The sequence below is a fragment of the Oryx dammah genome, unplaced genomic scaffold (assembly GCF_014754425.2).
Source record: "Oryx dammah isolate SB20612 unplaced genomic scaffold, SCBI_Odam_1.1 HiC_scaffold_13, whole genome shotgun sequence".
In the NCBI taxonomy this organism is placed as follows: domain Eukaryota; kingdom Metazoa; phylum Chordata; class Mammalia; order Artiodactyla; family Bovidae; genus Oryx; species Oryx dammah.
The window spans coordinates 21,816,025-21,843,981 of NW_024070197.1; the positions used below are offsets into that span (position 1 = coordinate 21,816,025).

Sequence of the window (27,957 nt, forward strand, 5' to 3'; positions counted from 1 at the left end):
GTAATTACCCATGAATATAATTGATGTGTTACACAGGACTGGAAAAGGTCAGTTTTCATTCCAATCCCAAAGAAAGGTAATGCCAAAGAATGCTCAAACTACCACACAGTTGTACTCATTTCACATGATAGTAAAGTAATGCTCAAAATTCTCCAAGCCAGGCTTCAGCAATATATGAACTGTGAAGTTCCAGATGTTCAAGCTGGTTTTAGAAAAGGCAGAGGTACCAGAGATCAAATTGCCAACGTCCGCTGGATCATCGAAAAAGCAAGAGTGTTCCAGAAAAACATCTATTTCTGCTTTATTGACTAGGCCAAAGCTTTTAACTGTGTGGATCACAAATAAACTGTGGAAAATTCTGAAAGAAATGAGAATACCAGACCACCTGACCTGCCTCTTGAGAAATCTGTATGCAGGTCAGGAAGCAACACTTAGAACTGGACATGGAACAACAGACTGGTTCCAAATAGGAAAAGGAGTACATCAAGGCTGTATATTGTCACCCTGCTTATTTAACTCTATGCAGAGTACATCATGAGACATGCTGGGCTGGAAGAAGCACAAGCTGGAATCAAGATTGCCAGGAGAAATATCAATAACCTCAGATATGCAGATGACACCACCCTTATGGCAGAAAGTGAAGAGGAACTAAAAAGCCTCTTGATGAAAGTGAAAGAGAATGAAAAAGTTGGCTTAAAGCTCAACATTCAAAAAACAAAGATCATGGCATCCGGTCCCATCACTTCATGGCAAATAGATGGGTAAACAGTGGAAACAGTGTCAGACTTTATTTTTCTGGGCTCCAAAATCACTGCGGATAGTGATTGCAACCAGGAAATTAAAAGACACTTGCTCCTTGGAAGGAAAGTTATGACCAACCTAGACAGCATATTAAAAAGCAGAGAAATTACTTAGTCAACAAAGGTCCATCTAGTCAAGGCTATGGTTTTTCCAGTTGTCATGTCTGGATGTGAGAGTTGGACTGTGAAGAAAGCTGAGCACAGAAGAATTAATGCTTTTTAACTGTGGTGTTGGAGAAGACTCTTGAGAGTCCCTTGGACTGCAAGGAGATCCAACCAGTCCATCCTAAAGGAGATCAGTCCTGGGTGTTCATTGGAGGGACTGATGTTGAAGCTGAAACTCCAATACTTTGGCCATGTGATGCGGAGAGCTGACTCATTTGAAAAGACTCTGATGCTGGGAAAGATTGAGGGCAGGAGAAGGGGACGACAGAGGATGAGATAGTTGGATGGCATCTCCGACTCAATGGACATGGGTTTGGGTGGACTCCGGGAGTTGGTGATGGACAGGGGCCCCTGCATGCTGCGATTCATGGGGTCGCAGAGTCGGACACGACTGAACTGAACTGACACAGGAGGTATATGTTAACTTCATAAGAAATGGCCAGTTTTCCAGAGTGATTATAGCATTTTTCATTCCCCACCAGCAGGTGAGAGAGTTCTAGTTGACCTATATCCTGGTCAACACTTAGTATTTTGACTTTTTAACTTTAGCTCTTCTGGTAAGTGTGCAGTGGTGTTTCATCATGTTTTTCCCCTTCTACTTCTTGTTTGTTTGTGATTTTTGAAGTATAACTTAGGTACAGTAAAATTCACCCTTTAAGTTCAGCATAGTTTTTTAAAGAGAATATTTTTCATCATCAAGAAGTGAAGTAGATAACCCAAGTTTTAATCCTTGATCAGTCACAGAAACCATTGACATATTCATTCCACTATCAAATACTTGATTCAGCATCACAATTTAATGTTTGTTTTTAGTTCCATTGGTTTGTTTTGTTTGCCCTATTAATTTAGTGATTGATTTTCCTTGTATCTGCATGATTGGTTTTAAAACTATTGTGAATAATAAAGAAGTTCCATGATAAACATGAAGGGGAGCTTCAGCTTGAGATAAATAGCCAACAGCTTTCTGAGGTTCGACAAATGAATGCTTAACCACCAGCTCAGGCAAGATAATAGACTGTCTCTATCACCCCAGATATTCCCTCCTGCCCCTTTGAAGTTGGATCACATGTTCCCTCTCCTGTCACTCATGTGCTTTGTGACCCTTTAGTTTTGTAATTCCTGGTTTGATTTGCATTTCCCTGATAACTAAAGATGTTCTTTTATGTGCTCATTTTTTACTATTTGGCTGTGCTGGGTCTTAGTTGCCACGTGTGACCTCTTAGTTGGGGCATGTGGGATCTCGTTCCCCTACCAGGTACCGAACCTGGGTCCGCTGCATCGGGAGCATGGAGTCCCAGCTACTGGACCAGCAGGGGAGTCCCTTAGGTGCTCCCTGACCAAGCTCAACTGTCTTTTGTGAAGCCTTTTGCAAATCTTGTACTTATTTTTTTTTTAAGTTGGATTGTCTTACTGAGGAGAAGGCAGTGGCACCCCACTCCAGTACTCTTGCTGAGTTGTAAGCAAGCTTGTTCTGTTTTGAATTTCTGGTTGGTACAAGTCCTTTGTCAGATATACATATTGCAAACATTTTTTTCCCCGTCTGTGACCTGCCTTTTCATTTTCTTACTTGCCTTATGCAAAGAGCAAGTATTAAATATTTTCATCGTCCAGTTTGTCAAACTTTTCTTTTGCTTTTTGTGTCTTAGCTATTCTTTGCCCATCCCAGTGTAGCAGAGATTTTCCTTTGTGTTCACTTCAAGTTTAATAGCTGTAGCTTTTACATTTAGGTCTGCAATGTACTTTAGTGTGTGTGTTGAGTGTGAGGTTAGGGTTGATGGGCAGTTTCTGCCTATATGGATATCCACTTGTTCCAGCACCATCTGTCAAGACAGGATTTGCTTTCCCCATTGAACTGCCATGGCATAATATGGTATCATTGTAGGGAGCTTGCTTTTTTGAAAATGGAAGTTACACTTTGATATATCAGACCTTTCTAAAGTATTAATTCACTTACAGGCAACCCGATTCAGGATCCCCCTGTGATTCCAGATTTTACAGAGGGGCTGCTGGGACAGGTGACTTCAATTCCTTTAGCCGGTTTTCTTAAAAACTAACGACATTTGTTTCCACCTCCTGCACTTAACTAGAAGCTGGCAAAGATTCCCGCCAGTGGGCTTGGTGTGAACGTGACCAACCAGGACGGCTCCTCCCCGCTGCACGTTGCTGCCCTGCACGGTCGGGCGGACCTCATCCTCCTCCTTGTGAAGCACGGTGCCAGCGTGGGGGCCCGAGACGCCAGCCAGGCTGTCCCACTCCACCTGGCCTGCCAGCAGGGCCACTTCCAGGTACCGGTGCTGACTCTCGGGCAGCGTGGACAGGGTTAGAACCTCACCTCATGAAGATACAGCAGAGGGGGAAGGTGGCTGTTTGAAGGGACGGGCCTGTGTCCTTCCTCCCAGCCCTGTGATTCTGAGACACACAGGGCAGGGCCGCTCAGTAACAGAACACACAGCCCTGGTGCTTTTGGGGGTGGAGCCAACCAGAGCCGGTCCTGATTCTCACCCCCGCCGGGAACTGCCTCTCTCTTATTCTTGGGCTTTAGTCATTGAGGGCTGAAGTGTGTCTGACCACCTCTGTGTTCCCACAGCTCCTGTCTTGTGCCAGACAGTTTAATATCTATTTTTTTCATCTTCCCTTATTAGTTCTACTGTAAGCCTATTAAAGACAGGGATCATGTTTCAGGTAATGCCTAGCATCAACTTTGTAACATGTAAAACTAGAGTAGTTACTGCAGCTCTCCAGAGGACATACAGTGAATCAATGACAAGCACTGGTGCCTGGCACATGCCTGGCCTGCAGGAGACCCTCAGCCCAGGTTAACCCCTTCGTGCTTGAGCTGGTCTGCTTTCTCCTCAGGGTTAGACATGTGTCTAAAGAGCTCCCTGGATGAACTTACAGAAAAGCCAAAAGAATAGCAAGTTAGAGGATCTCTCCCTGCAAATGTTACATTTTTCTTCTCTGGGCTAGGTGGTGAAGTGTCTATTAGAGTCGAATGCAAAACCCAATAAAAAGGACATAAGTGGAAACACACCCCTCATTCACGCCTGTTCCAGAGGCCACCATGAAGTTGCAGCGCTGCTGCTGCAGGTAAGGCACCCGCCACCCCTGCCCCCACCCTGGCCCAGGAGCTGCTGACGTGGGTCGGCATGCAGGGAGCCCCTGGCAGCACCCTGGGGAGGCGGCAGGGCTCATGATGTAAGCGGGCCCTGGGAGAGCAGCTCTGGAGTCAGGGGCTTTGGAGGCCGTGCTGTATCAGAGATGCAGGGTCAAGGACTGAGACACTGCTTTTCCTGGAGGTTGGGGTCTTGCCTCACTTACCAGGTCAGTTGAATCATTACCTGAAATGTGAGCTGAATGTCCTTTTTCTCACTGCTGCTTTTTTTTCCCTCTCTTGATGAAGGTTGTATGTATTGACTGTAGAAGGAAGAATTTTTAAAAGTAGGGGAAAACCCAGCTTTTCCATAACCCTGTTACTCAAGGATAACTATTTGGGATGACTTTTTGAAAATGTGTGTAGTTTAGATCAGTATTGTTTTCTATCTTGGTGTTTTTTTTATTGCACTGTGTGACATGTGGAACTTCCTGGACCAGGCATCAAACCTGAGGCCCTGCAGCAGAAGCACAGTCTTAATCCCTGGACTACCAGGGAGGTCCTCTATCTTAACATAGAAAACCGTTTATTAAAAATCTGAATTTTTTAAATGGTTGCATAGTTATGGATGTACTGTAGTTTTCTTTTTTAAAACTCTTTGTGCTTAATACATTTAGATGACTTCTATTTTTTCCCCTGCTATTTAGTGATAAATGCTGTCACGAGCATCTTTGTACATAAATCTTTTTTCCTCAGTATTACTTTTACCCCTAACATTTTAAGACAAATCTCAGACATAGAGAAAAGTTGAAGGAAGGTTATAGTGTACATCCATATGGCTACCACATCAATTCAGCGTGGGTCATTTTTAGCATTGCTCTTGACTGTACTGTTTTTCTTTCTAGCATGGGGCCTCCATCAACGCTTCCAACAACAAGGGCAACACAGCGCTGCATGAGGCTGTGATAGAAAGACACGTCTTCGTGGTGGAGCTGCTACTGCTTCACGGAGCATCAGTTCAGGTCCTGAATAAGAGGCAGTGCACAGCGATCGACTGTGCTGAACAGGTAAGTGGAGCACTTCCTTGTTGAGGGCATCCCAAGCTCCCTTACAGCTCTCGTGGATCCCCCACTTTGAAGCCAGATCTGAGAGAACAGTAGCCAGACCTCTGACCCACCGAGCTGGGCTGAGTTAGCATGCTAGAGTCTGCCAGTGTGGCTACACCCCTGGTCCTTGGTCATCTGGTCAGAGGTGGCTTGCTGCGGAGCCAGCAGTAGTCTTTTTTTTTGCCATGCTGCATGCCACATGTGGGATCTCAGTTCCTCAACCAGGGATCAACCCCATGCTTCCTGCATTGGAAGCACAAAGTCTTAACCACTGGACAGCCAGGGAACTCCCCAGGGGTAGTTTTCAAAGGTCCGAGTAGAGGTGCCTCTCACCCACTGCAGGCCTTGGTGCCCTGGCCTGGCCTGCTGTCCAGCAGTCAGGTGCCTGCGGGGAAGAAGCAGGATGAGACAGTGTCCTGGTCTTGCCCTCCATGCCCTGGGAACCCATCACAGTCTTAGCAGCACAAGGGACAAAGTGTGTGCAGTCTGTGAGCACACCTTGAGTTCTGTGAGGGGCGGACGTGCACTGTGGGAAATGGTGAGGGAACAGTCTGCTCCTCCTGGGGAAGGGGCACCTCTTTACTGGCCCTCTGTTCACGCTGAATCTTTATACAGTTTCCTACTCAGGTAGACAACCGGTAGTTGAACTGCACCACTGACACTTTTAAGTCACTATAACCCAACCTACTCATGTTGCTGTTGTTCATTTGCTAAGTCGTGTCCGACTCTCTGTGACCCCACAGACTACAGCATGCCGGGCCTGCTGCAGTCCCAGCATCAACTCACCATCTCCCAGAGTTCACCCAAGTCCATGTCCTTTAAATCGGTGATGCCATCGAACCATCTCATCCTCTGCTGCCCTCTTTTGCAGTCTTTCCCAGCGTCAGGGTCTTTTCCATGAGTCGTCTGTTTGCATCAGGTAGCCAAAGTATAGGCTGAGTTTATTTACTTAGTATATTGTATCAGGTCGCTGAAGTATAGGCTGACTGTATTTATTTAGTATATTCAGTGTAGTTTGCAGTATATTCATTTCTAATTTTCAGTTGTATTTCATAACAGAATTGACATATTTTAAACATTCAGTTTAACACTTCCTCAAATGATGATGAGTATCTCATTGAGTACTTCTATATGTTGGGTGCTCAGTAACCTCACAGTAACTCTCCAGTAATAGATCCTGTTCTCATCAACCCAGCTGCACAGAGCAGTGAAACACAGGCAGAGTCAGCCTCCAGATGTGGGACTGTTGTCCACCACTTTATGGCCTCCAAGTTATCTGTAGTGGCTTCCTTCTTAGCTTTTCTGCCCAGCCACGCCAGCATTGACACTTAGATTAAAAACAGGCAATAACCTCCTAAGAAAGAATTTTAAAAAAACCCGTCACTGTTACCTTTTCCTTTTCAACTTATAGAATTCAAAAATAATGGAACTGCTTCAAGTTGTACCTAGCTGTGTGGCCACATTAGACGACATTGGTGAAACAGACCACAGCGAGTACGTCACTGTTAAGATCAGGAAAAAATGTAAGAACTCACATTCTTTCTGGAATTCTCAGCTTGGGTTTATTTGTAAATTCATGAGTGGTTGCCAATTCTCACCTAACTATAAATGTAAAACGTAATTATAATCATGACTGGGGGTGGGATTATAGGCACCAAAGAAATGTATGTTATAGCCTGTTTCATCGACTTTTTTGGATACTGGCTTTCTGGTCAATGGCAGCGCTTCCTAAGGAGGTGAGGAGGATGCTTGTAGGCCTTACCCTGAAGGTCAGGCCCCCCCCCTTGCCAGCTTTGGAGGAGGCCCTGCCTCTGGTAGATCCGTTCATATCTCGAGTTCTAAATCCAAGCCTTTTTCTAAGCATTTCCTGGACATCTGGGATAAATGCTACCTTTAAATATTTTTTTAAAAAATGAAGTAGTGCTATCTGCAGCAACATGGATAGACCTAGAGATTGTCATCCTGAGTCAGGAGAAATATCATATGACATCCTTATATGCGGAATCTAAACAGAAAGGATACAAATGAACTTACAAAACAGAAAGAGATAAAAAAAAAAAAAACAACAGAGACTCAGAGAAGGAACTTATGGTTGCTGGCAGAGGGGAAGGATGGGAGGAAGGGATGGACAGGTTCACACTGGTGTGTTTAAAATGGATAACCAACAAGGACCTACGGTATAGCATAGGGAACTCTGCTCAGTGTTATGTAGCAGCTTGGGTGGGAGGGGAGTTTGGGGGAGAATGGATACATGTATATGTGTGGCTGAGTCCCTTCGCTGTTCACCTGAAACTACCACAACACTGTTAATCGGCTACACACAAATATAAAATAAAAAGTTTAAATGTTACGAAAAGATTTCTTTTTTAATTTGCAGGTATATAGAGGTTAATAGTAGTTAGAACAGCAGCTGCCAAACAAGGGTGAGGCTGAAGTATTTTCTTATTTTAATAAAAAAGTTGTTATAGATGGGGTCCTTGTTCAACTTTTTAAAAACTTATTGTTGTAGTTTGAAGTGTAATAATGTGAATAAATCTATTCACATATCTGGATAATCCTGAGGCTGTCTCGCCGTAATTGGTTGTGCCTGGGGAGTATCAGTGTATTAAGGGTTTATTTTTGTTTCATGCGGGTTCACACAGTAATACATAGGTGTCTACTAACATGTTTCTGTAAGCAAATTAAATCCTTAATTTCCTAAATGTTGTTAAAGAAATGTTGAAAGTTTGCGTCTGTGCTATAATTTCTAAACAATTGTTCAACTACCCTTGGAAGTTTTCAGATGTTATCCTTTTATCTACAGGGAATTCAAAAATGTATGATCTACCAGATGAACCTTTTACAAGACAGTTTTACTTTGTCCACTCAGTTGGTCCATTTAAGTGAGTACAAAATTCAAGTTGATTTCTGTGCTTTTGACCTTAATTTTACTTACAACTCAGGCAGGTTATTTGCAGCTTTAATGAGTATAAATAAATCTTCACCCATCAAATGCTGCCACCTCGTGGCCAACCAGAATATTTGCACCACTATCCCAAACACTTATTTTAGTTTGTTTTGGGTTTCAGGGCAAGGACTCCAAAGGAGATTATGGCAAGAGACAGAAGTGTCCCTAATCTTACTAAAGATTCTTTGCAGGAGGTGAGTTATTAAACACTGGCTTATACCATTATTTTTTAAATCCTAGATTTTTCAAAACTAATCCTTGGAAAACACATCTCTTATCTCAGTAGTCCCGTCACTGGTAAAGAGTTACAAACAAAATGAGTTTGGTGGCAAGATTAAATATTCTTATATTTAATAATGCATTTCTGAGCTGAGAAAGCAAAGTGAGGGTAAAGTGGCAGATAGCTGAGACACATGGAAAAGATCCCACAGTTCATAACACGCATACTAGGTGAACTATCTCAGATTTTACTGTGTGAGCTAATTCACCAACGTGTTAATCACTAATGGAAGGAAGAAAACACATCTGTATATAGATAGTTAAAAACCTTGCGAGTATGGTATAATGTTGCTGATACAGTCAGCTTTGTTTGTGGCCATCTTCCTACAGCCCTATTTAATACTCATTGTAAAAGAAGCCTGCTTTCCTTTCTGTGGCGCTATTAGGTGGCTCTTCTAAGAAAACACGGCTTTTCTTTTCTTTATTAAATCATGGCTGATTTACATTGTTTTGTTAGTTTCTAGTGTGCAGCAAAGTGATTCCGTTTTTCATATATACATACAATATCTATATATTCTCTTCCAGATTCTTTTCCATTATAGTTTATTACAGGATACTGAATGTACTTCCCTGTGCTATACAGTAGGGCATTACTGAAACATGGCTTTCCTTATTGGTGCTCGTCAATATCATATGTGCCTTATTTGAGAAATAGAATTTATAGTGTCTGGCATAGGCTTGCTAGAACAAATATACTACCGTTCTAAATCTTTTAGCAAATTAAAGTGATTTTTGTTAATATGACTGATCTTGATTTCATAGTTAATCTTCCCCGGCTTTGTTAATAGGCCTGCTTCTGGGTGAAAAACCTGCAGACTTTGAAATATGCCTGGGTTCAAGTGCTAGCTTTCCCCTTGCTAGCTGGGGGACTTAAGGCAGATTGCCTAACTTTGCTGATCCTATTTCCTCAGCTGTATGCACAGTGGGGATGACTACAGTACACATTAGTTAGAGTTGCAAAGACTAAATGTGAAAACATGTGAATGTGTTTACACTGTGCCCGACATGTGGAGTACGCACAGGTCACACTTTCACTGCAGGGATGTTAAGAGTTGAAATTATGCCTGCAAAGTACTTAGCACATTGATGACACCTCAAGAAGCGCTCGAGGGTAGCTGTTACTCTGGTGGTTGTTTTCAAGTACAGTGCAAATGTGAAGTGTTTGAATCGTATTTCTTTAGCCAGGGAGACAAAGAGTCACACGGAAGCACAATAACCTGCCAGACCAGGGCAGGTCTGAGGCTGCTGACAAAGGAAACGATCAGCTGGAGAGGCCTGGATCAAGGCAAACTGCTCCCAGAAACAGGAGGATGCTCCGTAGACACACAGTCGACGATACAGTTGTACCCAAGGGCCCAGAGACTGCTGGCAACCTGACCACTCCCCAAGAGGCTAGCATTTCCCAGTCTTAACAATAATAAGGAGGAATTATCTACTGCCAAGAAGCAAGTCCTCAACAAGAAGATGCTGCGCATGAATACAGCTTTGCACTAAATTTGTTTGGCTTGAGAGAAAAGCAGAAAGGTCCTGAAAGCTTTTCTGTGGCTGACAGAAAGAATACAACAGAAGGTCATCACTAGCTCTTTCCTCTTCAGAGGTAATGGATACACTTGAAAAGGGATGGACAAAAATTCCAGTGGTGTCCAGATCTTTAAGACACTTCATAAGTATTTGGGTTCCTGGGTTACAGTGAGAGGTTTCATCACCAGATTCTGACCTCCTTCTACTGAAAGGTGCTAAACCTCTGTGATGTGTATGAACTAGCAAACCACAGTCTAAAAGAACTCCTCCCTCTGGGATAAGCCGAAGAAAAGCAATTTAGGTTTCACTGTACTGTGGAGGCTGGGCAGAAATACGGCATTTGAATAAAGAAAACAGAGCTGAAAAATGTCCCTTTTAAGCAACACTTGAACCCAAAGATGCCTAAATGCCATCTGATTGCTCATTTTAGTTCAAAGGACACATATGACATGTTCTACACTATGTATATGGGGAAAGCTGGGTATACTTTTTTCTTCCAACAAAGTACAGATAATTGACCACTGCACTTATACACCTATAGCAGTGTCTCTAGAAACATCCCTTTCTGTTAAGAGCCCCCCTAAACGTCACACCGGATGGATGGTTACTGAAGAGAGTAGACTTGGCACATCTTCTCTTAGTCTTTTGATTCAGATTCAAAACTTACAGCACAAACCAGGTCAAAGTAACTTTACGTTAGAATTTATTGCCATTTATTCCTTTTTATAAATTTCTATAGATTATATCTCTTATTTTTTTATGTTACTAATTAGTCTAAAGCTGCAAACACGGGTTTGTCCTGAGTACATTTTCAAATAACTTTGTAATAGGGAAATGGTTTTGTGCACGTTCTTGGAAATACTTGTGTATGTACAGAAGGGAGGGGCTGATTATTTTTCTATAAAGTAATTTATGATTTTTAATTTTCTAATGTGCCTTGGATATGTGCCAAATGATCGGAAAGAAACAGTAAACTTTATGATTCTTGAGTGTGTTGTAGTCCACTTTTTTTAGTTTGTTCTCCTGTGGTGATATGTTTCTCAGCCTTTCTGCTATCAACATGTGCTTGGTGTGTGGAATCTTCTCCCACTGGATAGATACACATTTTATTTTTCAGCTAGAGATAGAAGTGTGACTGAAACGTGTGAACTGGGTCATCTGGAACAGATTATCCAGGGCTGCTGACCTAGTCCAGTAAGCACAGTGCCTAGGGCCCCCGCAAAGGTATTTTCATTTCTTTTAGCATCAGAACAAACTGAATATGATACAGCTATGTAGCCCAAACAGCAAATAAGCACGGCTGCTTTGGAAGTTTGTTCTATTTTTCCTCCTCTCCCCCACTTTTAAACAAAACCACCCTATTGGGCTAAGCTGCTGTGCTTTTCTAGCATCCCGATAAGAGACTGACACTGCAGTTTATTAGCACAGTCCTGCCCAAGATGCAAACACGTACATTGGAAACACCTAATTTTGGGGGTGGTACAACAGTTTTGAAAACCTACCGTGAACCTATCTGCAGGGCAGGAATAGGGACGCAGGTGTAAAAGAATGGACTCGTGGACCTGGCACGGGGCAGTGAAAAGTGAAGTCGCTCAGTCGTGTCCAACTCTTTGCGACCCCATGGACACCAGGCTCCTCCGTCCATGGGACTTTCTAGGCAAGAGTACTGGAGGGGGTTGCCGTTTCCTTCTCCAGGGAACTTCCCGACCCAGGGATCGAACCCAGGTCTCCCACATTGTAGACAGACGCTTTCCGTCTGAGCCACCACTTGATCTTAGCCGAAAGGCCAGGGTGGCACTAACTGAGAGCAGTGCTGGCATACGCACCGCTGTGTGTAAAACACCCACGTCGAGTGGGGAGCTGCAGTAGCACAGGGAGCTCGGTGCAGCGCTGTGCAGCGGCCTCGAGAGCGCCTCACGACCGAAGAGGCCTGTGTCTACACGCAGTTGATCCACTTTGTTGTATAGCAGAAACTAACACAACACTGTAAAGCAACCATACTGTGATTAAAAACAGACAAAAAAAGAAATAGTGAAAAAGCCAAACTTTCACGTATACCCACCCTAATTCTAACAACTGCCCTGGCTGGTAGGAGTGTCAAGTGAGGAGGTTTACGGAAATAAGGGGGCTAATTTGCTTGCACGGTCAGAGCTGGGGTCAAGGCCGGGCTGGCACTGTCACCTGCTTCCAGCTGGGTGCGCCCTTCACCTGGAGATACAAATACCATGAATGGGACTCTCAATCCTGAGGGAGAAGTTTCCTCTTGAGCTATTCTGGTAATCAGCAGGGTGAGCAATCTGAAGTGATTACCTCAAGTATTTTAAAAAACACATGTGTTTCTAATTACTTTCTCAAAACTAAAGTTGACAATTTAGAAACTGGTAATGCCAAAATTCCTATTCTGTATGAGAATGTTTTGAATTCAGAGTATCATCAGTTAAATCAGAAAGGTGAGAATAACCAGCCCCCACCCCCTAGATGGAAACATATTCCACCCCCCCAACGTCATCAAGAATTTCTGTCCTCAGTCACTTTCCATTCTTGAGTGTCTCTGAATTAGGGGAAGTTTAGTCCCTCAACACATTCACCTCAACAGCTGCTATAACAGTGGTTATATTGTAAGACAAAGCATGTAGCAAACTTGCTCAGAGCTGTCTAGTCTCCTTCCAGTGTCTCTATGTAAAATTTACCTGTTAACTGGAATTATTTTTTCAAAATCCTTGATCAGATTTTACTTTGGTGATTTACTGTTCCTCTGAACTCTTCTTGATGTCCTTAATGGCTCTACTCATTTGTTTACTCAGGAACACTAGACATGTATTCTAACACTCAGGTCACTAAATTTTAAGTCTGAAATAGAGTAAAATCTCAAGTATAATTTAGAAATATATCAGCAGTGTATATATCTCTAGCTAGAGACTGGAATGATAAATCACATTTTCCATCACCTTTCCTGCTATTAATCCTACTGAGCTCATTAAATGTTATGCACTTCCTCTGGAGCTGGGTCCCCCAGGACTAAGACAAAAGTTACACCAAACAGCTCACTTGCGAGTGAAGTTTATGACTCAAAGTTTCGAGCACAGTTTTTCATAAGCTGGTGGGAATAAAGGACAAAAGATGACACTCGCTTTAAGTTACCTGCAACCCTATCAGTGAAGACCCAGAACATTTCTACCACAATGGTGAACTGCTAACCTGTCTCAACTGGACTTGAATCATTAGAAATCATTTCTCTTAAAAACATGTTTACTAGTGTTTAAATATTATTACCAGTATGTCTCAGTTATTTTGCCGATTTTTTTCTAATTGACGTATCCTCCAGTTACAGAGGTGGTACAGGTAATATTTGTTAGATGAGTTAATCTCAATGCTTTGAAAAGCAGATTATAAATGAAACCAAAGTTAGGAATTTTCCTACATTAAATGTAAGGACTATCTCCAGGAAGAAAAAGGTCTTATCTGCTTTCAGAACCTATGTCTTGGAAATCCTAAAACTGACTCAGCTTAATCCATGAATCTTAACACCTATGATGTTACAGACGCTGCTATTTTCTTCTCACGTAAGATGTTGGAGCAGCTCCTACTTCTGCTAAGGTCATGTTCCCATTTAACACTAATGTCACAAGCATGAAGGATATATTCATGCTGCTACACATGTTCAAAAGCTTTTGACAGGAAAGGACAAAAATTAAAAAACGCAGATCTTCTGCTCATTTCTCTATGGTAGAAAAACAACTTTGTCCAAATTGTTCTATTTTGCATAACAAGTTTATTTTTAAAAGGTATATAGACAATAAACAAAGTAAACACACCACCAGATCTTAACTTCTGCCAAGTATTATCTGTCCTAGATAATACTGGAACTTCGTTCAGTTCCAGTCTCTAGACAAATTCAATAATCGTCATCTTCATCAGAGTCCATTACTTTTCTTCTGTTGAACTGGGGGGAAAATTAAACGAGTATCATGTTTCATAAAACATAACTCAGATTTTCTGAGAAAACAAAGTCCTACCTACTACAGAAAGACATTTCTGTCTGGTTTAATATAACTTAAGTGTTTCAGACCAACAGAAGAGCCTTGAAAATTAGACCCTCAATGCAACTTTCTCCCCAAACTTCCCAGTGTTGTAAAACAAAAATGTCTATGGGCTAAAATGTTTGACACACTACATGCAGATGTAACACTTATTTAAAATATCAATCTTTCTTTTGTCGTGTGCTTTGGGGGAAACTTACTTTAACTGTTGTTTTCTTTTCTGTTTGCTGGCTTACTTTTTCGAGGATTTCTATTAAACCTTGTTCTGATACCTAGGATAATCAAAGAGAAAAACAGTCCTTTTTTAAAACAAAGAATTGACCTTAGCTGACCGAATCATTTCAATCCTTCCAAGGTGTGGAAGTAGAGGTCAAGAAGGAAGGAGAATGGGACAGCTGGCTGAAACCACTGGCTATAACTCTTGGTTTAAGTTGCACTTAAAATCTGCTATGCTGGTCTTCATTTGAGGGAGGAAAAGTATCCATCAGTTAGCTTCCTTGAAAAATCCAAGGTTAACAGGTATTTAAGCACCCCTTCATCACCACTAGCAGACAGTGACAACCACCTACACCACTGTGTTAAGTGAAAGGGACAGAGATATTCCACCTCTGCACCAAGACCTTGAGAAGCTTAAAAGCAGAAGAGTCACTCAAAAAAGATGAAGCCACTGTCACTCCTCCACACACGTTCTCAGTGTAAAGTGTTCAGGGAAGGTTGATCTCTGCAGGCTGTGGTGGTGGCAGAGGGCTCCCCAGTGCCGGTGGGGCTCGTCTGGATCTTGAAGGAAGATCAGGGTTGCCAGAATATATCCTTCATGGCAGTATAGCAATGCACAGAATAACCAGGAAATTTAGCACTTCTTCATTTACAAAACAAGCATAACTTTCCAAATTTTAGTTAGTATTGCTGACAAACCTTGTTTCCATTGTAGAAGCAATTTAGGCTATCTGACCCTAATAGTCACTGGTTCCAGAGCAATGTCAAAAAAGGAAAGCAGCAGAGGATTTTAGAAAAGAGAGTTATCTTTTAGGATTTACGGTAGACACAACTATTCTCTCCTTTAAAAACTGCTTCAATAAGAATTCTGTAACCAGAAAGAGATGAAATTGACCTTCTGAGGATACATTTTGGTAAAGTAGGTAACAAGACATTAAAACTGCCTCAAGGCAGGTCCAGCTTACCTTCCCACTTAGTTGTCCATACCGTGCCATCTGTATAAGGTAATTCTCTACTGCTTTAGTTTTCTCAGGCTTTACAAGTGCTAAGTTACTTACTAAAAAGGAAGGAAAAAAAAATATATATATATATATATATAAACACACACACACAAACTTGCACAAAAAGAAGTCAGAACTAAATGCACTTGACTAAATGCACTTATTCCTTGAAACTAAGTACTAACATTTCTAAAGCACTTAAGACTTATTTATGTCTTGAGACCAGCAAGGTAGATAAGGCAGATGCTATTGTTACTCCTCTTAAAAATGAGGAAACTACAGTTCAGCTTGGTCAACCTCAGTCAAGACCACAGAGAGGTAGTGGTGAACCAAGATTAAACTTGGGGGCTCATATTCTAAGCTCCATCCTTTAAAAACAAAGCAAAAGCATGACTGTTCCATGAAGAGCAATTTCTATATCACATGCATGCATGCCAAGTCTCTTCAGTTGTGTCTAACTCTTTGTGACCCCATGGACTGTAGCTCACCAGGCTCCCCTATCCAGGGGATTCTCCAGACAAGAGTACTGGAGTGGGCTGCCATTTCCTCCTCCAGGGGATCTTCCGGACCCAGGGATGGAGCCTGCATTTCCTGTGGCTCCTGCATTGCAGGCGGATTCTTTACCACTTGAGCCACCAGGGAAGCCCTCAAAAAGCAACCCATCCTTGCCAATTTCTGTATTACTATGCATATACAATCATGGTGATCCATCCAGGGCTGCATCTTCTAAGCTGGGCTTCAAGTTATAATACAGAAGATAATGTTTCATTCTGATTGGCTCATTTAGTTTTTTTATGGTTTTCTTTTTTTGTGATGAAAAATACAACACAAATGGAGAATACAGGTATACCTCATTTTACTGAGCTTCACAGATAGAGCAGTTTCCACAAATGGAGGTCTGTGGCGTCCTACATCCCTGCTTTGAGCAAGTCCGCTGGCACTGTTTTCCTGACTGTGTGCTCACTTCATGTCTTTGGGTCACATTTTGGTAATTTTCACATTTCAAATTTTCTATTGTTATTCTTATATATATATTATGGTGATCTGTAATCAATGATCTTTGATGTTATTGAAAAACAAAAATCATGACTTGCTGAAGACGCAGGTGATTAGCATTTTTTAGCAATATTACTACTACTGCTAAGTTGCTTCAGTCGTGTCCAACTCTGTGCGACCCCATAGACGGCAGCCCACCAGGCCCCGCCGTCCCTGGGATTCTCCAGGCAAGAACACTGGAGTGGGTTGCCATTTCCTTCTCCAATGCATGAAAGTGAAAAGTGAAAGGGAAGTCGCTCAGTCGTGTTCGACTCTTAGCGACCCCATGGACTTGCAGCCTACCAGGCTCCTCCGTCCATGAGATTTTCCAGGCAAGAACACTGGAGTGGGTTGCCATTTCCTTCTCCAATGCATGAAAATGAAAAGTGAAAGGGAAGTCGCTCAGTCGTGTTCGACTCTTAGTGACCCCATGGACTTGCAGCCTACCAGGCTCCTCCGTCCATGAGATTTTCCAGTCAAGAGTACTGGAGTGGGGTGCCATTGCCTTCTCTGTTTTTAGCAATAAGGTATTTTTAAATTAAGGTACATATACTTTTTTTTTAAAGACATAATACTATTGCACTTAACAGACTATAAAACTTTTACATGCACTGGAAAGCCAAAAAATTTGTATGACTTGCTTACTGTGGTGGTCTGCAACCAAAGCCAAAATATCTCCGAGATCTGCCTGGACAATAAACCAGAGCCCCATCACCCAGGTCAACTGCAGGCAGCATTTTGTGACTGACTTGATTGAAGAGTTATTGCCAATAAATTCTACCTAATACAGCTGTCCCTTGGTATCTGAAAGGACTGGTTCTAGGATTCCCTGCGGATGCCAAAATCTGAAGATGCTCAGGTCCCTCATATACAATGGTGTACTACCATCAGCCCTCTCTATCTGTGGGTTCTGACTCTATAGAGGGCTCACTACACGCACTTGGAGATCATTTCAATAGCAGGAGAGAATGGAGCTGGAAATTTTAATAACAACTTAAGTATGTTTCTTTAGGTTTATAAAGCTAACACTTCTTACAAATAATCTGCATCTCACATGCTTTAAGGTTAAACAAGTATTTAATTAGAGATAGCAATTATTTCATATACATCTCCCTATTCAAGTAACTCAAACCAGTTTTATAAAGAAAACTGAAGATGCTTACACCGGGCCCGGGCTGACTGATCCAGAACTTGGGCTAAGATACTGTTTCTCATTTCTGCTTCCCTACAAGAAAAACAGGTCAAGCAAAATTAGAACTAAGCTGCCAGCATTCCTACTGAACACAGAAAAATGTAACAAGTCCATTCTTACTCAAAAGCCAGTTTTCTATTTTGTGAGTTTGAAAGGTAAAACTTCAGAGTTTCCCAATTCAGAAGGGAGTTTCAGTTCAACCACCATTATAAACATTTATTAAGTACCCAGTGTGTGAGAAGGGCTAGAAATTTGCAGTGAGATTTCAGGCAAATATACTGATGATTAATCCGTGTAATTTTCTTAGAGATAAAGAAGCTGAGGTTCATGGAGACGATGTTAAGAAGACACAGGTACAATACAGAATTGTAAAGTAAAAATTAAAAAAAATAATAATAATAAAATAAAAAAAAAAAAAAAAAAAAAAAAAAGACACAGGTAACTGTGGCCAAGGTATGACCAGATTCCACATTTTAAGATTCTCAGTCTTAGTTTTGGGTTGGGAGTGGAGTTAGAATTATACCCGTTTCTACCCTTGCATCTTCCCACCTATCCAGGCAGGAACTATTTCATATTCACAGGACAGTGATTTCAAATTTTTTTAAAGCAGAAATTGTTTTTCCAAATGAAGCCCTTCAAGAAACTTAATATGAACTTAACACAGAAAAAGACAAAGATTCTTTGGCTGAATTAGAAGGCTTAATCCGCTGTACAAGGGAAACAAGAAATAAACCACTATGCAGAAAGGGAAGTGTGCATTCATCAATTTCAGCCCTGAGTGGAGAAAGAAAAAAAGCGTCTCTTAACTTCAAGCTTTAGCCTTGTAGGTTTGCTGTCTGAATTCCTTCTGGTAGCAGGGTGGAGGCAGGGAAAGAACATCAAGCAGAGAATTTTAAGAGGTCTAAGGTCAGAAAGGAGGTCACCGTTCAAGAAGCAGTGGCTATGTGGGTGCAGGAGGGCCGAGAGGAGCTACTCCACGTTCAAGGTCAGGAGGGGCGGCAGTGAGGAGATACCCCTCGTCCAAGGTAAGGAGCAGCGGCTGCGCTTTGCTGGAGCAGCCGTGAAGAGATACCCCATGTCCAACGTAAGAGAAACCCAAGTAAGACGGCAGGTGTTGCCAGAGGGCATCAGAAGGCAGACACACTGAAACCATACTCACAGAAAACTAGTCAATATGGTCACACAGACCACAGCCTTGTCTAACTCAATGAAACTAGGCCATGCCATGTGGGGCCACCCAAGACGGGCGGGTCATGGTGGAGAGGTCTGACAGAATTTGGTCCACTGGAGAAGGGAATGGCAAACCACTTCAGTATTCTTGCTTTGAGAACCCCATGAACAGTATGAAAAGGCAAAATGATAGGATACTGAAAGAGGTACTCCCCAGGTCAGTAGGTGCCCAATATGCTACTGGAGATCAGTGGACAAATAACTCCAGAAAGAATGAAGGGATGGAGCCAAAGCAAAAACAATACCCAATTGTGGATGTGACTGGTGATAGAAGCAAGGTCTGATGCTGTAAAGAGCAATATTGCATAGGAACCTGGAATGTTAGGTCCATGAATCAAGGCAAACTGGAAGTGGTCAAACAGGAGATGGGAAGAGTGAATGGCAACATTCTAGGAATCAGCGAAATAAAATGGACTGGAATGGCTGAATTTAACTCAGATGACCATTATATCTACTACTGCAAGCAGGAATCCCTTAGAAGAAATGGAGTAGCCATCATGGTCAACAAAAGAGTCTGAAATGCAGTACTTGGATGCAATCTCAAAAACGACAGAATGATCTCTGTTCGTTTACAAGGCAAACCATTCAATATCATAGTAATCCAAGTCTATGCCCCAACCAGTAACACTGAAGTAGCTGAAGTTGAACGGTTCTATGAAGACCTACAAGACCTTTTAGAACTAACAGCCAAAAAAGATGTCCTTTTCATTATAGGGGACTGGAATACAAAAGTAGGAAGTCAAGAAACACCTGGAGTAACAGGCAAATTTGGCCTTGGGATACAGAATGAAGCAGGGCAAAGGCTAATAGAGTTTTGCCAAGAGAACGCACTGGTCATAGCAAATACCCTCTTCCAACAACACAAGAGAAGACTCTACACATGGACATCACCAGATGGTCAACACTGAAATCAGACTGATTATATTCTTTGCAGCCAAAGATGGAGAAGTTCTATACAGTAAGCAAAAACAAGACCAGGAGCTGACGGTGGCCCAGATCATGAACTCCTTATTGCCAAATTCAGACTTAAATTGATCAAAATAGGGAAAACCACTAGACCATTCAGGTATGACCTAAATCAAATCCCTTATGATTATACAGTGGAGATGAGAAATAGACTTAAGGGACTAGATCTGATAGATAGAGCGCCTGATGAACTATGGATGGAGGTTCATAACACTGTACAGGAGACAGGGATCAGTCGTGTCCAACTCTTTGCAACCCCATGGACTGTAGCCTACCAGGCTGCTCCGTCCATGAGATTCTCCAGGCAAGAATCCTGAAGTGGTTGCCATTTCCTTCTCCAAGACCATCCCCACGGAAAAGAAATGCAAAAAAGCAAAATGACTGTCTGGGGAGGCCTTACAAATAGCTGTGAAAAGAAGAGAAGCGAAAAACAAAGGAGAAAAGGAAAGATATAAGCATCTGAATGCAGAATTCCAAAGAATAGCAAGAAGAGATAAGAAAGCATTCCTCAGCGATCAATGCAAAGAAATAGAGGAAAACAACAGAATGGGAAAGACTAGAGATCTCTTCAAGAAAATCAGAGATACCAAGGGAACATTTCATGCAAAGATGGGCTCGATAAAGGACAGAAATGGTATGGACCTAATAGAAGCAGAAGATATTAAGAAGAGGTGGCAAGAATACACAGAACTGTACAAAAAAGATCTTCACGACCAAGATAATCATGACGGTGTAATCACTCACCTAGAGCCAGACATCCTGGCATGTGAAGTCAAGTGGGCCTTAGAAAGCATCACTACGAACAAAGCTAGTGGAGGTGATGGAATTCCAGTTGAGCTATTTCAAATCCTGAAAGTGATGCTGTGAAAGTGCTCCACTCGATTTGCCAGCAAATCTGGAAAACTCAGCAATGGCCACACGACTCGAAAAGGTCAGTTTTCATCCCAGTCCCAAAGAAAGGCAATGCCAAAGAATGCTCAAACTCCCACACAATTGCACTCATCTCACACTAGTAAAGTAATGCTCAAAATTCTCCAAGCCAGGCTTCAGTAATACGTGAACCGTGAACTTCCAGATGTTCAAGCTGGTTTTAGAAAAGACAGAGGTACCAGAGATCAAATTGCCAACATCCACTGGATCATCAAAAAAGAGAGTTCCAGAGAAACATCTATTTCTGCTTTATTGACTATGCCAAAGCCTTTGACTCTGTGGATCACAACAAACTGTGGAAAATTCTGAAAGAAATGAGCATACCAGACCACCTCACCTGCCTCTTGAGAAATCTGTATGCAGGTCAGGAAGCAACACATAGAACTGGACATGGAACAACAGACTGGTTCCAAATAGGAAAAGGAGTATGTCAAGGCTGTATATTGTCACCCTGCTTATTTAACTTCTATGCAGAGTACATCATGAGAAACGCTGGGTTGGAAGAAGCACAAGCTAGAATCAAGATTGCCGGCAGAAATATCAATAACATCAGATATGCAGATGACACCACCCTTATGGCAGAAAGTGAAAAGGAACTAAAAAGCCTCTTGATGAAAGTGAAAGAGGAGAGTGAAAAAGTCGGCTTAACGCTCAACATTCAGAACTAAGATCATGGCATCTGGTCCCATCACTTCATGGGAAATAGATGGGTAAACAGTGGAAACAGTGTCAGACTTTTATTTTCCTGAGCTCCAAAATCACTGCAGACAGTGACTGCAGCCATGAAATTAAAAGATGCTTACTCCTTGGAAGGAAAGTTATGACCAACCTAGATGGCATATTCAGAAGCAGACATTACTTTGCCAACAAAGGTCCGTCTAGTCAAGGCTATGGTTTTTCCAGTGGTCATGTATGGATGTGAGAGCTGGACTGTCAAGAAAGCTGAGCGCTGAAGAATTGATGTTTTTGAACTGTGGTGTTGGAGAAGACTCTTGAGAGTCCCTTGGACTGCAAGGAGATCCAACCAGTCCATTCTAAAGGAGATCGGCCACCTCATGAGAAGAGTTGACTCACTGGAAAAGACTCTGATGCTGGGAGGGATTAGGGGCAGGAGGAGAAGGGGACGACAGAGGATGAGATGGCTGGATGGCATCACTGACTCGATGCACGTGAGTCTGAGTGAACTCAGGGAGTTGGTGATGGACAGGGCGGCCTGGCGTGCCGCGATTCATGTGGTCACAAGTCAGACACGACTGAGCAACTGAACTGAAGGTTCGAAATGACCCAAGTGATGGCAGAAGTAAAAGTAAATCCTCTTTGGAAGAATCCAGAAGAAGAGTGATCAATTATGTGACATGTCTGAATTTCAGATATGTTAAAATGTGAAAAAAAATTCCCATCTTCAAAATCAGTGAAGTTCACGTAGTAGATTTATTTTCTTAGCACTATCCCAGGTGCTTACCAATCTATCTTTCCCTCTAATGTGAGCTACATACAGAAGGGAAGGAACCTTCTCCATCTTGCATATTTCTGTAGACACAGCACGATGCCTGACTCAGAGCAGGTGCTCAGTATTTGACGGATGAATGAATGAGTTAAAAGGTAGCATGGGGGGCTTCCCTGGCAGTCCAGTGGTTAAGACTGCACTTAGTATGCAGGAGGCATGAGTTCCAGCCCTGGTTGGGGAACTACAATCCCACATGTTGTGTGTGTGCTGTGCCCGGTGAAAAATAAAAAGGTAGCTTGGGGGCAGGGAGGGATAGGGAGTTGTTTAATAGGTATACTTCTAGTTTTGTAAGATGAAAAAGTTCTAGAAGTGTGTTGTAAAGCAAATGAGAATACGGTTAATACAACTGAATGATACACTCAGAAGTAGTTAAGAAGGTTAATTTTACCTTTTGTGTTTTTTATCAGAGTTAGGAAAAAAAGGGAGCATGATGGGGTAACTAATAAACCTGCCAAGTGTGAGGTGCTCTGCCATGTGCTGAGATAAACTTAACACTGAGAACAGGAAAAACAATATTTCTTGTGTGTACGTGCTCAGTCACTTCAGTCGCCTCCGACTCTTTGTAACCCTACGGACTATAGCCTGCCAGGTGCCTCTGTCTATGGGATTCTCCAGCCAAGAATCCTGGAGTGGGTTGCATGCCCTCTGTACCCCTGCAATCCTCACAACACCCCTATGAGGTAGTCCTATTATTATGCTTATTTTAAGGTAATCACAGTTTAGCAGAGAAACATCAATCAGTAATTACAATACAAAGTAGTAAGTACTGTGGAGTTCCATACATACTTAATTAACAAACTAATAGCGATGGGTCTGGAAAAATCCCTATACCAGGAAGAACACACCTGTGAATAAAACTAAAAATAAAACTAAAAACAAAAAAGTGAAACCACCCTTCAAAGAGTTCAGAGTTCCCAAAGACATCAGAGCAAGAGGAGGGCAAAGTGAGTGAAGGTTGTCAAAAGTACAAACTTCCAGTTATAAATAAGCCATGGGGATGTGATATGTAATGTATAGAGTGGGTGGTGACTATCCTTAAAGAGTATTAAATTGTATATAGTTAATAGTACTGAAAGTTGCTGCGAGTTAAATCTCAAAAGTTCTTATTGCAAGAAAAAAAAATTTGTAATCATGTGTGGTGATGGTTGTTAACCAGACTTACTGTGGTGGTCACTTCACAATATAAACAAATATGGAATCAGCATGCTGTACCCAGAAACTAATGTTAAGTCAATTATGTCTTAATTAAAAAAAAGGGGGGGCCCTTTACATTCAGAGTTCCAGCAGGTACCTGTGCTTTGCTTCCTGTTGTGCTGCATCGCCAGGATCCTGAAAAAAACAATTTTATCTTTTAGAAATTTCACAGAGGAGGGGGGAAAAAAAAGAACTATTTTATTTTGTTTCTGGTACCTAACAGGCTCCTGCAGTGGCAGAGATGGGCTTACAAAATAACTAAAAGCTGGGCCTCACAGAAGTAAAAAGATAAGTTTCCACTTACTACAACGTTTTGATGAACTTCTGAAGTCTCAATCTCATAGAATGTTTTAGAATACAAACAGGTATTAAGAAGAAGAGCCCCCTCTTACGAAACCGTATTTAACGTGTAAAGAATAATTTCTGGAAAAGAAAATGTGCTTCGGTATTGGGGATGCCGATGATCAAACAACGCTCCCTTCCAGGCTATCCCGCTCCATCCCTAACGCTTCACTCCGGGTTTCCTCACAGCAGAGTCATTACTTGGGCGTTTCATCTACGGGGTTAGTGTTCAGTGCCTGGCTCTCCTCGGGACTGTCAACTCCGCCAGGCGATGTTCCCCGCCGTACCCTCAGCACCTGGCACAAGGAAGACCCCTCAGAAGATGTCTGTCGACCCCTCGGGTCGAACCGCCTGTATTCTAAACAGCATTCGGCTGGAACAGCAGTCAAGTAGCCTAGGTCCATTAGCTAAGGGCACCGAGAGACCGAAGTTGAGCATTCCGCTCGGGACCCAAGACGGCCGGCCGGGTGAGAGACCGATCCCGGCCGCCGACCGGCCCGGGCCCGACCAGCCCGGGGCAGCACGTGGTTCGCTGGCCGCCCGAGCCCCCACGCGACTGGCAGAGGAGCTGAGACGGCTCGGAGGCTACCAGAAGGCCGCCGCGGGCGGAGGCGGGGGTCCTCGGCCCCGGGGCAGAGACGCCTGGAGCCTGCGCCGGGGGGCCGCGCCCTCTACCTCGGGTGAGGGCGGAGCCCAGCAGGGGACGGGCTGGGCGGGTGTTGGGCTCGCTCACCCCGTGCTTCGCCTGCAGCTCGGCCAGCCTCTGCTTCCTCAGCGCCTCGAGCTCCTGCTCCGCCATGCTGCGGCCGTCCGGGGCGAGCAGCAGCGAACACGCTCCGACTCACTCCACGGAACGCCGGCAGTCCCTCTGCGTGCGCACCGCCCTCCGCACTGCGCAGGCGCCCGTAGCGCCCAGGCATCACCAATCTAGCCTAGAGCCGCGCCTCCCGCCCCAGCCAGGGCTTGGGGAGACGCCGGAATCCGCGATTGCAGGCGGTGGGACGTAAGGCAGAAGTGCTGCGCCGAGCCTTCCCGAGCTCGGTCCTTGCTCCCAGCTGCAAGCGTGTGCTCAGCGGCCGTGGGCGCCCGCAGGGTTAAGATCCGGCTGTGTATGGGAAAAGATAATAACCTAGAAACAGGCTACCATCAACAATTATCAGTCAGTTCAGTTCAGTCGCTCAGTCATGTCCGACTCTGCGACCCCATGAATCGCAGCACGCCAGGCCTCCCTGTCCATCACCAACTCCCTGAGTTCACTCACTCTCATATCCATCGAGTCCGTGATGCCATCCAGCCATCTCATCCTGTGTCGTCCCCTTCTCCTCCTGCCCCCAATCCCTCCCAGCATCAGGGTCTTTTCCAATGAGTCAACTCTTCACATGAGGTGGCCAAAGTATTGGAGTTTCAGCTTTAGCATCAGTCCTTCCAATAAACACCCAAGACTGATCTCTTTTAGAATGGACTGGTTGGATCTCCTTGCAGTCCAAGGGACTCTGAAGAGTCTTCTCCAACACTACAGTTTAAAAGCATCAATTCTTCGGCGCTCAGCTTTCTTCACAGTCCAACTCTCACATCCATACATGACCACTGGAAAAACCATAGTCTTGACTAGACTGACCTTTGTTGGCAAAGTAATATCACTGCTTTTCAATATACTATCTAGGTTGGTCATAACTTTCCTTCCAAAGAGTAAGTGTCTTAATTTCATGGCTGCGATCACCATCTGCAGTGATTTTGGAGCCCAGAAAAATAAAGTCTGACACTGTTTCTGCTGTTTCCTCATCTATTTCCCATGAAGTGATGGGACTAGATGCCATGATCGTTTTCTGAATGTTGAGCTTTAAGCCAACTTTTTCACTCTCCTCTTTCACTTTCATCAAGAGGCTTTTTAGTTCCTCTTCACTTTCTGCCATAAGGGTGGTGTCATCTGCATATCTGAGGTTATTGATATTTCTCCTGGCAATCTTGATTCCAGCTTGTGCTTCTTCCAGCCCAGCATTTCTCATGATGTACTCTGCATAGAAGTTAAATAAGCAGGGTGACAATATACAGCCTTGACATACTTCTTTTCCTATTTGGAACCAGTCTGTTGTTCCATGTCCAGTTCTATGTGTTGCTTCCTGACCTGCATACAGATTTCTCAAGTGGCAGGTTAGGTGGTCTGGTATGCTCAACTCTTTCAGAATTTTCCACAACTATAACTGTAGGTAAAATTTGTTGAGCTTATAATGTGCTAGGCTCCTATTATCTCTATTGGCTGATAAGGATCTGGGCACTTAGACTAAGTGGAATGATGGAAAATGTGCTGAAACTGGACGGCAGTGATGGTTGCACAATTTTGTTTTCTTCAGCCGTTACCATAGTTTTGTCTACCCCTTGGGTCGGACGAACTCATCTTCTAGAAAACAGTAAGCTAGCCGTCTAGATCCACGTGTGAATTTAGTTCCCCAACTAGGGATGGAACCTGTGCCCCTTGCAGTAGAAGCCCAAGTCTTAATCACTGAACCCCCGATGAAGGCCCATAATTCTTAAAGTTGTTAAAAAATGTTAAATTGTACACTGAAAATGGATTGAGGGTGGGAATGGAGCAAACAGAGACTCTCTGGTCATCCTGCGTGGAGAAGCCAAGTTAAAACAAACTTGGGAGGCTGAAGTTGGGAATCAGACGGGTCTGGCTTCCCTGTTAGCTCAGTTGGTAAAGAATCCGCCTGCAATGCGGGGAACCCTGGTTTGATTCCTGGGTCGGGAAGATCCACTAGAGAAGGGATAGGCTACCCACTCTAGTATTCTTGGGCTTCCCTAGTGGCTCAGCTGGTAAAGAATCCCCCTGCAGTGTGGGAGACCTGGGTCCAATCCCTGGGTTGGGAAGATCCTCTGGAAAAGGGAAAGGCTACCCACTCCAGTATTCTGGCCTAGAGAATTCCATGAACTGTATGGTCCATGGGGTCGCAAAGAGTCGGACACAACTGAGTGGCTTTCACTGTCTTTCCTCAGAGGTTGGCGCAGGAGCTATGAAATGTGGTGTGAACTGTGGGGACACTCCCAACACACACACAAACATGCTCACACACAAACACGCACACACACACACTGAGGGCTGTCTTGGGGTGAATTCCCTGGCAGTAAGATTGTGTGCCTTGGGCCTGGAGACATTGGTTCCTGTCGGGGGGAATGTCAGCTCCCTAACCCCGTGTCATGCTTGTTTTCTCGGTTGTGGCAAAATATAATACATCATTTACCATTTTAACCAATTTTAGGTGTACAGTTCAGTAGTGGTAAATACATTCACCTTGTACAATCTCTACTATGCTTTTCATTTTGTAAAACTGAAACTATGGCCTATAAATAACAACTCCCAATCCCTTCTTCCTCCAGACCTTGAACCATTTTACCTTCTGATTCTATAGATTTGCCTATGATAGGTGTAAGGCGAGTGCAGAGTAAAAAGAGAGCAAGCAGAGCAGTCAGGCAAGAAAAGGAGATTTGTTAGAGGGAAAGAGAGGGTGACTGGCTCTTAAGGAGGACCAGCGTTCTTCCTTTCTGATGGAGTCCTTCTTATACCCAACCAATGAAAAAATTCTCTGAAGGTCACATAGCGGGAGGTCTGTAATCTGGTGGTCTTAAAGCTTTGGGAAGATAGGCCCCAGTGAAATCACAGGATGCTATTTGGGCAATTTGGTCAGTCTCACAGATCACTGTGATTTATTCCTTGTTTGTGAGGTCGACATAACGAGCCATCTTATCAATAAGACCCTGTTTGGGCCCTGGGTACCTCATGAAATGGAAGCATACTATTTGTCCTTTCGTGACTAGCTTCTTTCACTTGGCATGCATTCAAGGCTCATCCATGTTGTACCCTGTCAGAATTTTCTTCCTTTTTGAGAGTAAATAATGTTTCTCCCTCCCTCTCTCCCTTTTCTTGAATATACTTTCTAGTCATTTTAGTATTTTGCTGTTTTTTTTTTTCCCAAGGAACTCAAAATTCACCAGTATTGATTACCTTTTTATCTATTTTAATCTATTTCTACCTAATTTTCATATTTCCATTGTTATGTTCTTTTCAGTTCCTTCAGATGAACATTCTATATGTTCATTTTTATTCTTTCTTATTTAATAATGAAAACATTTAAGCAATTAATTTACTTGTGAATACATATACACATATATAAAACTATATATATACACAGTCTTATTTACATATTATAGTTATACATATCAATAGTGTTATTTTTTTTCTCTTTCACAATGTCTTAAAATGGTTTCCTATTTTGTAAAACCATGGTCAGAATAATATGGTTTTAGAAAGTCACTTATTTATGAGGAAAGCTAGCTATTCCTGATACACTCCTACCCAACACATTCTTAGTTCCCCAAAGGTAAACCTAGCTGACTCTG

General features: G+C 43.0%; 2 protein-coding genes across 3 annotated transcripts in view; one reads left to right on the plus strand and one right to left on the minus strand.

Moving 5' to 3' along the window:
• The window catches only part of ANKRD27 (ankyrin repeat domain 27), a 59,435-nt gene extending 48,537 nt beyond the window's left edge, over positions 1 to 10,898 (plus strand). For both annotated transcript variants that reach the window (XM_040253837.1, XM_040253838.1), the window contains exons 23-29: positions 3,053 to 3,250; positions 3,933 to 4,052; positions 4,962 to 5,123; positions 6,574 to 6,685; positions 7,966 to 8,044; positions 8,231 to 8,303; positions 9,570 to 10,898. In XM_040253837.1, coding sequence (XP_040109771.1) covers positions 3,053 to 3,250; positions 3,933 to 4,052; positions 4,962 to 5,123; positions 6,574 to 6,685; positions 7,966 to 8,044; positions 8,231 to 8,303; positions 9,570 to 9,800 — 975 coding nt within the window. In that variant the 3' untranslated portion in view covers positions 9,801 to 10,898. The remainder of the gene's footprint in view (positions 1 to 3,052; positions 3,251 to 3,932; positions 4,053 to 4,961; positions 5,124 to 6,573; positions 6,686 to 7,965; positions 8,045 to 8,230; positions 8,304 to 9,569) is intronic.
• Positions 10,899 to 13,661: 2,763 nt separating this feature from the next.
• PDCD5 (programmed cell death 5) lies at positions 13,662 to 24,476 on the minus strand. The gene is made up of 6 exons (XM_040253840.1): positions 24,296 to 24,476; positions 23,318 to 23,355; positions 17,365 to 17,426; positions 15,131 to 15,222; positions 14,150 to 14,221; positions 13,662 to 13,852 (listed from the first exon to the last, which is right to left on the minus strand). The coding sequence occupies exons 1-6, from the start codon at positions 24,359 to 24,361 to the stop codon at positions 13,805 to 13,807; spliced, it is 378 nt and encodes a 125-aa protein (XP_040109774.1). The 5' UTR covers positions 24,362 to 24,476; the 3' UTR covers positions 13,662 to 13,804.
• Between the last annotated feature and the right edge of the window lie 3,481 nt (positions 24,477 to 27,957).